This window comes from Paralichthys olivaceus, chromosome 12 (genome assembly GCF_024713975.1).
Source record: "Paralichthys olivaceus isolate ysfri-2021 chromosome 12, ASM2471397v2, whole genome shotgun sequence".
NCBI classification, from domain to species: Eukaryota; Metazoa; Chordata; class Actinopteri; order Pleuronectiformes; family Paralichthyidae; genus Paralichthys; species Paralichthys olivaceus.
The window spans coordinates 9020419-9032942 of NC_091104.1; the positions used below are offsets into that span (position 1 = coordinate 9020419).

Here is a 12524-nt window from a genome sequence, read left to right on the forward strand (position 1 = left end):
TGATAGAGAAGATGACACAGCTGCAACAGAAAAACATTTTTTAAACAATTGAATATTTTTTCTATTAATCAGCTCATTGTTTGGTCTGAAAACAAGTCTTCCATACTAGTTTTAATATTCTTAAGTTTACTGTCAAACAGCATGAGGGAAAGACTGACTGAATGTTCCCAATGAAGTACCTGAAACATGATTGTTGCTTAATAACTTAAATAATTTATCACTTAATACATCGAGGCTGATTCATTTCTCAAATCATTATTTCAACTATGGGGGTTTTGTTTAGGGAATATGAGTTTTTTCTGGAGATTACAATATTTTGTTAAAGAAACTCACACAAGTCTGCAGTGGTTTCCTATAATACTGACCTAAAACATATCTTGTGGATTTCAAACATTGACCGATCATGTGACAACGTTACTTATTGTGGGAACTGCAAGAAGCTCTGTGACTATGGAGGCCTCCTGTAATCCAATCTCACTGCATTTAACCAACAATCCCTTTCACTTGACTTCAGATACAATGGGGCTATTATATTACACTCGCTCCGACAGCCATAGCAGCAGACGGTCTAACAGCACTCTGGAGAATGATGCACACACGTCAGGTAGCAACAATGGTTTTATTATAAAGAGTTAGATGGCAAATTTACAGGAAAAATGGGCAAAACATGTGTTTCTCCATCTAGATCTTATACAAATGGATCCAGTCCACAGACGATGGGTTCTGCAGAAAGAGCTGAGAGTGTTGAACCAAAAGGAGGACAGAGATCTTCAGCAGAAACTGAGCATGCTGGACAAACAGTACCGCTACACCTGTAAAACGCTGCAGCAAAGACGAGACTCGCTGTTTAAAGAGCAGAGACGAGTGGTGATGGTGAAAGTGTGCGAACCCAAAGCAACAGTCAACATCGCCATGAAAGAAATCGGAGAGCACAAGGACACAGAGACACACGTGAGAGGCGTTCACACGTCTGACGGCAGGAGTCTGTGCTCCAGCAAATCCCTGCATCACCACGATGGATCTGAGGCGGTGAAGCAGAGTCGGTCGATCTCAGCACCTCCACCCTCGGTGGCCAAACCCACGAGTCCAGTGAGACGCAAAGGCAACGTGTCTCTCATGCAGATGAAAAATATTGCAACTATCGACTCGATATCAGAAAAAGAACTGGCCAGACAACAGCAGAAAGCCCGAGAGGAACTGGAGGGGGCGCGGCGGCTTCAGAGGGAAACGTTACACAAGAGGGTGGCAGCGTTTATAGAAAGTCTCAGAGACAAAAGCAGCGTAGAAATACTGGAACCTCAATAGAGGAACCTGACAGCACAAATGTATCAGCTACTATCAAGCAAGACAAAAAAAGATTATTCTTATATATACTGTTTCATTACTTGTGATTAAATAATATTCCCCATCTTCTTCATGGTCATCAAAGCTTTGTGCAGTGGAGTCTCCATGAGCAGGCCGCAGTTTTTCCTCCACTCTGGAGACTCGAGAATCTCCTTGACTGAAAAATAAATATACATATTACAAAAGACTTTGGGTACACAATCCTGTTATTTGGGAAGGTATACATTTGAATATGTTACTTTATATTACAACATTTATTATTTTAATATCGTAAACAAACCTCTTTAACAAACCCATCAACTTTAATTTATTAATTGAATTCATCCTTTTACCATCCAACTAAATGTAAAGACACAATTTTCTGTGATGAGTTCACAAACCTACCATCGCATTCAAACTGGACTCTTGCTGGAAGACACGCGGTGTGGTCGGTGTAGTCCAGCGTGCAGAGGACGGCGGTCTTCGTCCTCGGCACAGTGAACATCAGCACCAGTATCGAACACAAGACGTTGCTCTCCATCACTTCGATGGACTTGTGCTGCTCCTGCAAACGGGCGGAGGACACAGTCAGTCAGGATCAATTTATTATATGAAATATATGAGTTATAGCTGAATATAATTGTTCTGTGTTATGTTTTGGTTTTGATAATAAAGGACAATTCAGTAGTTGTATATCAACCTTTAGCCTCTGAACATTATGTTAAAGTTTGTTTGTATAGAAGGAATATTTAAACCAATTTAATGATGGGATTTTTTTGTTATCACCACTAGAAGCCAGATTTTGTCTGATAACATGTAGGCATCTGGAGACAGGTGCTCAAACCTGCCACAGGCTTATTAGAACAAAACCTGGCACCTTGACAAGCTGCAGCTGCTGCTTGCGCCCAGCGAAGGCGTTGAGATGTTGGCTGAGTGTGTCCAGAAAAGCCCTTATGTCCGTCTGCATGTCGCTCTGCTCGGCGAGGCCGCTCAGAGGAATGAACGGGGGAACGTTGTGACGACTGATCCTCAGCGTTGGCTTCAGGTCGATCTCCAAGTTGTAGGTCTCCAAGCAGACGCCCTCGTAGGCCGTTGCCACAGACACGCACACTCCTTTGCCGTGGCGCGTCTTGACGATGTCGTACCCGCCTAGTGATGTCAGAAAAGGTTGAGGAGAACGTAAAGACACATTGATAAAGACTCAATGTTATATACACAAGGACACAGGTGATAGTCTGTACCGATGAGGTGATGAGCGAGCAGAAGATCCTTCAGTTGTGTGTGTCTGGCCATCAGCTTCAGCAGCTGTGAGTTCTCAGAGTCTTCATCCATTTCCTCCTCCTCCTCCTCTTCGGTGCTCTTTTTGTCCAAAGACGTCCTCAGTCTCTGAAGACTCTGTTACAGGACAATCAATCAATCACCTGATGTGTCTGTAGCTCTTTTAATCACCTAATGTGTCTGTAGCTCTATCAATCACCTGATGTGTCTGTAGCTCTATTAATCACCTGATGTGTCTGTAGCTCTATGAATAACCTGATGTGTCTGTAGCTCTATCAATCACCTGACGTGTCTGTAGCTCTATTAATAACCTGATGTGTCTGTAGCTCTATCAATCACCTGACGTGTCTGTAGCTCCGTCTTCAGCTGCTCTCTCCGGACCCTCAGCGCTTCAGCTTCCGCCCTCAGCTCCTTCACACGGCTCCTCTGCGGGGGAACATGTCTGCGGCTCCTCGCCTGAACCTCCAGCAGACTCAGGTGACTCAGAACTCCTGCGGCACGGACACAGTCTCTCAGTCTCTCCCATTCAAACACTCGGGTGTTAGCATTAGCTGCTACAGTCACAACACACTCCCTCACAGTCTGTGCAGCTCTCCGTGTTCTCAGTTACCTTTGGTAGATGCTCCCTCCATGTGAGTGCAGCTGTCTTTGTGTTGAACTCTGTGTTTAGCTTTGTGTTTAACTCTGACTCTGTGTAAACACTCATTTACAAGTTGTGTGTTTTTTTTCTAGTTTCGCGGCTCCTGCCTCTTCATTGTTGGTGCCTTCACGTGTTGTCGAAATAATCGGACAAACTACCACCTGACGTCAACGCCCCCTCACAACTCTGTAGGTCAGCACACACAAACTGGTCAAACAGTCCGAGTTGTCATATTGTTTCTAAATTCTGACGTAAAAGCACACGGACGCATTTTGGCTGTGTCCGAAATCGCTAACTTATCATTACACAGTCCAATAAAGTGAAGTGGGTGGTTTCGGACTAGCCATTGTCGCCTGAGGAACAATTTCCCTATATGCTGAACTGTCCGAGGAGCACGTGAATGCAGCTGACTGACTAACCCGCCTACATGTTTAACTTCGTCCCGGAAGTGGATTTGAAACCTCCTGATCGCGTGGTGTCGTGAGATGAGATGAGAGGAGGAGGAGGTTTATATCAGACCTCATGAACACGACTCATGAGCTAGAGGACATCAGACTTCTAGAAGTAGAAAGTTGTGTTTTATCTTCTCCTCTTGTTCGGTCGAGTGGTTACGTTCAGTAACGTTGCTCTCTTGAACACAGCTCAGTAAAACGCATGGCGCCACAGTCTGGTCACAGCTGAGCTGACATGTAAAGGTGAGTCTCATGTTTTTAATTCACCTTCAACTCATTTCTCCAACATGATGTTATTTTGATTAAGTTTATTTTCTATTCGTGTTTCCTTAAGTTCAGTTGCAGAATTACTGCTGTTAATGCACTATTCATTTATTTTGAACTTTAATACAGTTTATTGTGAGCTTACTGTGATTAGTGGTTTGTTATTGGCACCTCAATCAATCAGAAGCTCATTCGATAAGTGATTATTAATCATTCTCAGACTTCTCACATGTCTGTGTTTCTTTATTTCATATTGTGGTAAATTTAAATTCTCTTGGACATCATTTAATGATCTGACAAAACCAAACTCGTGTGGATGTCAGTCGCAAGATGTTGGATCACAGTTGATTGAGAAGCCGACAGATTTATTAACAAAGAATTATCAGCACAAAAAATCTGCATCCTGTGAATCATTTTCTTCATTTTCTTGGTTTTGAAATAGGAATTATGGAGCAATCTTAGTGATCGACATTTCCCACAGATGGAAATCAATTCCTTAAATTTCTTGTTTTATTTTTCTGTACTGAAAGATGAAAAATATTCCCATAAATGTAAGATGCTGTAAAAAGCTTATCTTTGACATAGTTGTTTGAAAAGTGAGTCAAAACAATTACTTGAATAAAATACAGAGTTTGTTTCTTGTTTTGTTAATCTATATCAGTCAGGCTCTAATAAAAATGCTTATACTTTTTCCTCACTTTAGTTTTAGTGCCCGTTAAGATATCAAGTGTTTACTGTTCTGACATATCTGTCAGGTTATTAGGTACAACCAGTTAAAGCAAACACAACATTATCAATCCAATCAATGAAATACAACAACCTGATGAAATTTGACCATCATGAAGGTTAAAGTGTTTTTTCTTTTTCAAGACATCTTATAATTTGCCTTATTTGACCCACAATGTTTCATAAAAGTGATTTTACAAATTTTATTATTATTATAAATAATTACTAATAAATGAGCAAAAATCCAGAACAATCAAACTTGGGTAAAATGCCCAATGAAAGTAGGATTGACTAAAAGATTTTTAAAATGAGAAAAAACAAAATGCAACTACATAATCTGGGGGGAAACAAACTTAAAAACCTTTGTCCACAAAGCTTGTTGACCTGTAAATCCAGAGACACTGGTTGCTGTTGTTTGTCTTTTGGGCTCCGTACACACGACTGCAGCAGGAGGCAGAGTAACTGGACACTTGACCTTCAACCCTCAACATTTCCAAAGCAGCGCTCAGTATTTTAGTATTTTTGGATCAGGATCGTTGGGGGAGGGAAGTTGACACAGAATGTGTCTGACTTTGATTTGTCCCATTTTACAGACCGGAGGTTGTCTCATGTAACAACTGACGCAACCAGGTCAGTTTAGATGACGGTGAAGACATCCTCCGTCAAGGAATGAAAAAATGTGACAATACCAGCTCAGTGGAATCCAGCGTGTGAAGGTTTGATTCTTTAGTCCACGAAAACTTCAGTGATCAGCTGATTAATCGAGCGTCAACAAAAAATAAATCAGTTTATGTTTAAGGAGTTTTCCAATAAAAATGATCAAATTCAACAGTTCCAGCATCTGTCCAAATGTTTTATGTTGATTTCAAACCCTTTCATGATTGTTAAATACATTTCTGTTTGCTGCTTTTTTTTACGGGAAATGATTCAGTCCGTAACAATTTTCATTATCAATGAATCATTCTGTTTTATGGTGTGAAATATGCCTCATACAATTTTCCACACCCCAAATTAATGTCTTTAAATATTTTTTTTTTTTCGGACTATCAGTTCCAAAAATAACAATCAGTAAACTGCCCTCATGTGAAACTAAGAGAAACATTGAATCGTCAGATTTCAGAAGCTGGAGCCAGAAAATATTTGGCATTTTCGGGGGAGACCTGTTTTCTGAATGGTCAAGATGTGCACCTCAAGGTTTACTCTCTCGCTCCACTATCACTGTCTAAAAAAGGCAAAAGACCAAAACATATACAAAATATTTCCTGACAACTGACAAATAGATTTCTAAAAACGAGTTGGTCACATCTGTTTAATGAGCATCTTGTCTTTCTCCAGGGCAGCTGGACTCTCCTGGCTGATGGGTGTGGACGAAGACGCTTCTCATCCGTCTGACTGCGGGAGGAAGAAACCTCCAGCTGCAGCCAGGAGACAATCACAATGGACCCCTCCGACCACAAGCACTTCACGGTTATAGACTATGTGGTATTTGCCGTCTTGCTGGCTGCTTCTATGGGCATCGGCCTGTACTACGCTCTGTCCGGTGGCCGTCAGCGCACCACACAGGAGTTCCTGATGGCAGACAGGAACATGCACTGTCTTCCGGTTTCCCTGTCGCTCATCGCCTCGTTCCAGTCCGCTGTGGCGATCATCGGCGTACCGGCGGAGATCTACACACACGGCACCCAGTACTGGTTCATCGGCTGTGCCTACTTTCTGGGTCTTCTCATTCCAGCTCATGTTTTCATTCCAGTGTTCTACAGACTGAGGCTCTCCAGCACCTACCAGGTTTAAACATTAATGTTTCCAGTTGTATTGGTTTGGAAATTATTCCAGATGTGTTTTTTCTCAATGACCGACATTTTTAATCTTTTGTTTCCACAGTATCTCGAGCTGCGCTTCAGTAAAGCAGTGCGTATCTGTGGAACTTTGACCTTCATCTGTCAGATGGTGAGTTCAGTCCCAGTAACTCAGTTAAGTGTTTGTGCACATAGTGACTTCTGATCTGAAACCAGTGTTTCCTTTTTAATCTGGATCATTCTTAGGTAAAATAATATGACGTCAGGGATAACATAGAGCTAAAAGTTGGCAAGCGTCAATTATCACTCTTGTGTCTGAGTAAGTTACATGTTGTTGTAGAAACTATAAAAGTGTAAAAATGCCAAGTTGTGGTTTAACTGTGTGGAGCAGGAGCAGTTACCTTTAGACAGACCAAAGCAAATAAGAATATTTAAAAAATAAAAATGTTATTATCGCTCTGATATAATGGGGTGAACTGATGCATGTGTTCTATTGGTTTCAGAATCTTCATGTATTTACCTTTGTAAAGTCGATATAAGTTTATAATTTATATTTCATGTACTTGGCTGCAGGTTATCTATATGGGAGTCTGTGTGTATACTCCTGCCTTTGCACTAAATGCAGGTAAGAAAAACACTTTTATAATATAAATAATTTTCTCTGACTCATGAAATCTGAATGGATGAGATTTCATGTTTTACTGTGTCTGTGTTTTCTCTCAGTTACTGGGTTTGAATTGTGGGGAACAGTGCTGGCCACTGGGCTCGTGTGCACACTGTACACAACGATGGTGAGTTATTTTTATTTTACGAATCATTTGTAGAGAAAAGTCTGCAGTTAAAAGATGTTATGCTTCGATATAAAGTGTAAATACTTAGGATATGATTGCTAAATTAAACAGTACATAGTGTTTTAATGTTGGCATGTATCAGATTCATGTGTCCTGTGTGTTCCTGGCAGGGTGGCTTGAAAGCCGTCATCTGGACGGACGTCTTTCAGACTGCTGTTATGTTTGCGGGGCAGCTGGCTGTCATCGTGGTCGGGGTGCAGAAGACTGGAGGAGTGTCGGAAGTTTGGAGGAAAGTCGGGGAGGGAAACCGCATCTCTGGTCTCGAGTAAGTCGTCATCAATCAGGAGCTTCAGTAATATTACAGGCTGTAAATCCAAATCTGTTTCTTAAAGAGGGTGAGCGATAGAGGGGAGGGTTCATTACTAAGAGGGTCCCTCTTGTTTTCAGCCTGAACCCAGATCCTACAGAGAGACACACATTCTGGACTCTGGGGGTCGGCGGGGTCTTCCTCATGCTGTCCCTCTACGGAGTGAACCAGACTCAGGTGCAAAGATATCTCAGCTCGCGCACAGAGAAGGAGGCTGTCAGGTACAACGGACTGTAGCTTTTCAGTGTTTCTGTAGATTTTCATTTTGATATTATAGGAAAATTGTTTGGACAGTTACCAGGTAGAACCGTTAGATTATGTAAAGTCTCCAGCTCTATGCATGACACTTGGTTCCTCTGCATCACGAGTCACCCTTTCATATATATTTGCATTGTAAATTGTAATTGACCTAAGGAAGTGATTCAACTAGTAATTCTAGTTCACAGAAGTGTTTACGTTTAATCTTTGTTCTGATCTGAACGGTTGCACAGATAATCACAGTCAGGCGAAGTCACACATGCACAAATGTGGTGGTGACGAACATTTGCTTCCCGTTCACTTCCATTCTGTGCGACCAGGGAGCGGATAAAATATTAGCTTCCTGTGGCGAAGGGATGCACTTCAACATTGGTGAACTGTGATGTTACAGCCGTCACCAATAGCAACGACATTTGTGTGGTTGACCCCACTTGGCTGTCACTGCAGGCGATCTGTTGTTTGGATTCACATATGTGTCACTGCCCTTATACTGACTGTGGTGACCCCCTGACCTTTTCCTCTAGCACCACCTGCAGGTTGATATTGTTGGTTCAGAGTGAAATATATCTCAGTGACTATTTTAGAAACTATCATGTAGTTGAAAATATTAAATGTCCTAAGCAGCGACTATAAATTCCAATAATTGAAATGATCACTTTTGCGCCATCATCTGGTTAAAATCTTTATTCACGAGTTAGATTCATGATTTATGTGTTAAGCTCCAAAGTTTCCACTTTTCACTCACTGGCCCTGTTCTCTGTGCAGGTCCTGCTACATGGTGTTTCCCTCCCTGCAGCTGGCTCTGGCTCTCAGCTGTGTGATGGGGCTGGTCATGTTTGCACGTTACTGTGGAGAGGATCTGTCCGATAAACTTGGCCCCTCCTCCACAGATGCAGTGAGTTTCAGTTTATTTCCCAGATTTACCGTTGTTATCCACCGAGCTATTTCCTCCATGTTCTGGCAACAGCGAAACTACAGCAGTGAGACTATTTGCATTTTTTTATAGTGATCATATTTAGTTTCTGGTGACTCATACATCTATGCAAACCAAGATTTGTGTTTATGGTGTATTTTCCACAGATGGTCATATACTTTGTGATGGATATGCTGCAGGGTCTGCCTGGACTGCCCGGACTGTTTGTTGCTTGTTTATTTAGTGCAGCTCTCAGGTATGACGCTACCACAGGGGCAGTTTTGATTAAACAAAACTGTGGTCCCAGCAGCTTTTAATATCACACGATGTATGAAAAGCTCTCAACCTTCTATTCAAAACAACATGTGAGCATCAAAGTTTGGTTGTTTCCCTTTTACCAAAACCAGGAAAGACCTCTTTAACCCAGTTTCCACTAAAGCTGATCATTACATAAAGTTTTTTAATACTTTCATGATTTAATTGTTAGTCATGTATTTTAAAGACCCCCTTAATGATAAGTGTTATTTTGTTTTTTCCCCTGCAGCACCATCTCCTCTGCCTTCAACTCTTTGGCCACTGTGACAATGGAAGACCTCATCAAACCTCATTTTCCAGCCATGACGGAGGCCAGAGCACTCCTGCTGTCCAAATCTTTAGGTCAGTTCTCTGAAGCTGGTAGCTGGTGGGAGGGTACGTCACATGTTACTCAGGGATGTAGCTGCTTTACGGAATAAAGGCCGGGAATGCAAACACATCTTCAATGTCTTCTGGTGGATAAATTGACCCTTTGCTGCAGACGTTGGTCTTTTTGTAACCCAGCAGAACTTTTACATGCACAGAAAAAAGCTATGAAACGCTAATTATATATATATTTATATAATAAATGACAGATTTGCTCAAATGTTTCAACTTATCTCCTCAATAAGCTATGTCCTATGGGCTGCTGTGTCTGGCCATGGCCTATCTCACTCACCTGATGGGTGATTCAGTTCTGCAGGTAAGCTCACAGGTTTTCTTAACAAATAATAACCAACTCTTCTCACTAAGTTCTTCTAATAATTGTCACTGTTTGGATATTTGAACTCCAGGTGGCTTTAAAGATCTTCGGGATGGTCGGGGGGCCTATTCTGGGTTTGTTTTCTCTCGGGATCTTTTTCCCCTGGGCCAACTCCACTGTAAGTGTAAGATCTGTCATGAGACAATATACAGTATAATCTTGATTTATTACTGTTGTGCTTACTTTGGTCAAAATTATCTTGGTATAAATTGTTGCTGCTCAATAATCTGATCTTAAATTGAAAAAAAAAAACTTAAATAATTGTATTTTAAAAATCTTATAATACAACCATGGCTCTGCTGTCCTGTATCTGAATTCGTCTCAGCAGCCTCCACAAACATGTGTAGTAAGGTTAAATTGAAAATGTTTCCTTGCATCGGTTTTGTATTGGATTGTACAGAAACAACTCCGATGTTGGAAGCCACTGTCTAGACTGTCATCAATCAAGTTTTCATTTTGCTGTTCAGGGAGCGTTAGCAGGTCTGGGCGCCGGCCTCTCCGTGGCTTTCTGGGTCGGCATCGGGAGCATATTCACTCGTAGCCCCGGCACGAGGCCGCTGCCGCCTGACTGCAGAGTTGACCTTCTGTCAGACAACATGACTGCTGTCATTCAGACAGCAATCAGCAGGAATATGAGGTATAAATCACTCGGACAGCACCGTGTGTGTGTATGTGTTTAGTTGTTTTTATGGTACATAATCATCTCTCTCTGTTCTTTAGCCGACCCTCTGGATTGAAGAGGTTCTATTCACTGTCTTACATGTGGTACAGCGCCTTTAACTGCTTCACAGTCATTGTGATAGGACTGATCATCAGCTTTCTCACAGGTAGGCGAGTTTTTACATTTACACTTGCTCTTCAGAACGTTTCAGTCTGACTTTAAAGTGTTTTCTCTTGAGGTCCTATGAAAGAGGAGGATTTGACACCAGGCACAGTCTTTCCCTTGTTGGGGAAACTGCTGTGTTTTCTACCTGAACACCTGAAAAAGAAGCTGTGCTGTGTGACTCCACTGGGACACACAGTGAGTAAAATGACAGAATGAGTTTGAATTCACTCAGACACAATAATTCCTGCAGTAAAATTAAACTTATAATCATTTTAGTAATATTGCTGACATCTGTTCCTTGTGATAATTCAGAAGTTGATTCAGGCGTCCACGCGTGCTACAAAATATAATGTAATTTAAAACTGTAGGTGGCAGCATATTGTAGTCAAAAGTGTGAGCTCAGTTTCGAGCTGAGAGAGTCTGCACTGGTCTGACCAATATAACCTTCAGATTGTCTCTTTATTGTTTGCAGAGATATATTGGAAATTGTCTTTTTTGGACCATATTTTTGTTGACCTTGACCGTGGACCTTTGTCAGATCAGCTCCAATAGTTATTCATCTGGAAATAAGAACTGTAGTCTTTACGTCCTGGCCGTGAATAGTGTAAATCAATTATTTAATGTGTCCCTTATTCTTGCAGCTCTCATCACAACGAACGCAGCCTCCGCAGTGCAAAGAAAGTAACGGGTCGGCCTTCCGACAAGAGGACGGACCAACAGAGGAAGAGACAGAGAGCTTTCTTCCTGATGCTTACACGTCTTATGTGGAGCATGAAACAGCCGTGTGATGAAGTCTCGCATGTCGGGTTAGAAAACTTCTTCAGACAAAGCACTTGGCCAAACAACACAATCGTATACTGTTGAATTTGTGGTTAGTGATGTAATTCAGATTTGCCATGTCTAATGCTGCTGCGAGGTGAAAGCTAAACAATCTTTATTCAGAAATTGTTCTTTTTTAAATCTACTACCATCTTCATGTGTTCAAGAAAAGACGTACGAGTGCAGCTGAGCCTCACATTTGACTGATTGATTGACTGATAATCACATGTTTGATTTTCATACTGTATCTGTCGACCTCAGGTGCACGATCACTGTTTCACATGTCCGAACATGTAAAGATGCTGCTGTTAGAGAATCAACACCCAGTGGAGGTTAGATCAGCTGAAATGTTTTATAAGTGGATTTTGTACTTGACTGTCACTACTGCAGCTTTATGAATGTTATGAGTGGAGTCTCGCTTTAATGCAGCTAAAACTGGAAAAAAACAACCTTTTGTAAGAAGGAATAAAGATTTTGTATTTAATATTAAGGTGTTTTTTCCTCTTTTTGTGACAAAAAAACCTTTTACCCTGGAGGTTCACTCCCATATAGCGCATTACATGTTAGTTTGAATCCTAAAAAAGTGAATAACTATGATGGCATTCCATTATTTAACTATTATTCAAATAGTTTTGAATATTATTGTGTTTTGAGGAAGTACAGCTGTATATTTGCATCAGTGGTGAAGCAGGTAGATGTTGACTACGATGACAAGATAAGAAACATTATTTTGACATGACAGCAGCAGGAGGGCATTAAGAGTGAAAAATAAAAATATAGAAATAAAATAATATAGTCCCTGCTGGACTTAGTAGTGCACCTGAATAATAAATTACATTTACAACGTACAGCTAGTGTCCCAGAAATAAACCTTCGACTTGATTTCTGCAGCCTTTTACTTTCATGAGTTTATCAAAACAAACAATGGCTTGATGGAATCTGCAGCGATGCTAGCAGCTCTGTGATGACCGTCTGAATCAAATTCCAGTCTGTCCTGTGATTGTTGAAACGTTT

At 41.2% G+C, this 12524-nt stretch overlaps 2 protein-coding genes across 6 annotated transcripts; one reads left to right on the forward strand and one right to left on the reverse strand.

The window, feature by feature from the left end:
- Positions 1–600: 600 nt before the first annotated feature.
- cenpo (centromere protein O) lies at positions 601–3658 on the reverse strand. The gene is made up of 6 exons (XM_020098036.2): positions 3212–3658; positions 2941–3092; positions 2565–2718; positions 2201–2472; positions 1729–1888; positions 601–1501 (listed from the first exon to the last, which is right to left on the reverse strand). Exons 1-6 carry the CDS (start codon positions 3231–3233, stop codon positions 1392–1394), a joined length of 870 nt encoding a protein of 289 aa, XP_019953595.2. The 5' UTR covers positions 3234–3658; the 3' UTR covers positions 601–1391.
- On the forward strand, positions 3170–11994 carry slc5a6b (solute carrier family 5 member 6). 5 transcript variants are annotated; one of them, XM_069536397.1, is made up of 17 exons: positions 3170–3233; positions 3334–3429; positions 6019–6468; positions 6565–6630; positions 7053–7104; positions 7203–7270; positions 7441–7595; positions 7718–7858; positions 8661–8790; positions 8976–9064; positions 9353–9465; positions 9735–9805; positions 9897–9983; positions 10333–10502; positions 10586–10692; positions 10765–10886; positions 11333–11994. In XM_069536397.1, exons 3-17 carry the CDS (start codon positions 6121–6123, stop codon positions 11477–11479), a joined length of 1866 nt encoding a protein of 621 aa, XP_069392498.1. In that variant the 5' UTR covers positions 3170–3233; positions 3334–3429; positions 6019–6120; the 3' UTR covers positions 11480–11994. The 5 variants fall into 5 exon arrangements, with proteins under 5 accessions (XP_069392498.1, XP_019953588.1, XP_069392496.1 ...); XM_020098029.2 differs by lacking the exons at positions 3170–3233; positions 3334–3429 and adding exons at positions 3688–3936; positions 5277–5399; XM_069536395.1 differs by lacking the exons at positions 3170–3233; positions 3334–3429 and adding exons at positions 3688–3936; positions 5277–5399 and having other exon boundaries at positions 6024–6468.
- Positions 11995–12524: the final 530 nt, after the last annotated feature.

Excerpts from the sequence above, each read along its gene's own strand:
- cenpo (XM_020098036.2), bottom strand. The coding sequence starts at position 3,233 with ATGGAGGGAGCATCTACCAAAG. Across the intron at positions 2,719-2,940 it reads CGGAGCTACAGACACGTCAG|AGTCTTCAGAGACTGAGGAC; the intron begins GTGATTGATAGA and ends GTCCTGTAACAG. Across the intron at positions 1,889-2,200 it reads AGCAGCTGCAGCTTGTCAAG|GAGCAGCACAAGTCCATCGA; the intron begins GTGCCAGGTTTT and ends GCCCGTTTGCAG.
- slc5a6b (XM_069536397.1), top strand. The coding sequence starts at position 6,121 with ATGGACCCCTCCGACCACAAGCACTTCACGGTTATAGACTATGTGGTA. Across the intron at positions 6,469-6,564 it reads GGCTCTCCAGCACCTACCAG|TATCTCGAGCTGCGCTTCAG; the intron begins GTTTAAACATTA and ends TTGTTTCCACAG. Across the intron at positions 7,859-8,660 it reads ACAGAGAAGGAGGCTGTCAG|GTCCTGCTACATGGTGTTTC; the intron begins GTACAACGGACT and ends TTCTCTGTGCAG.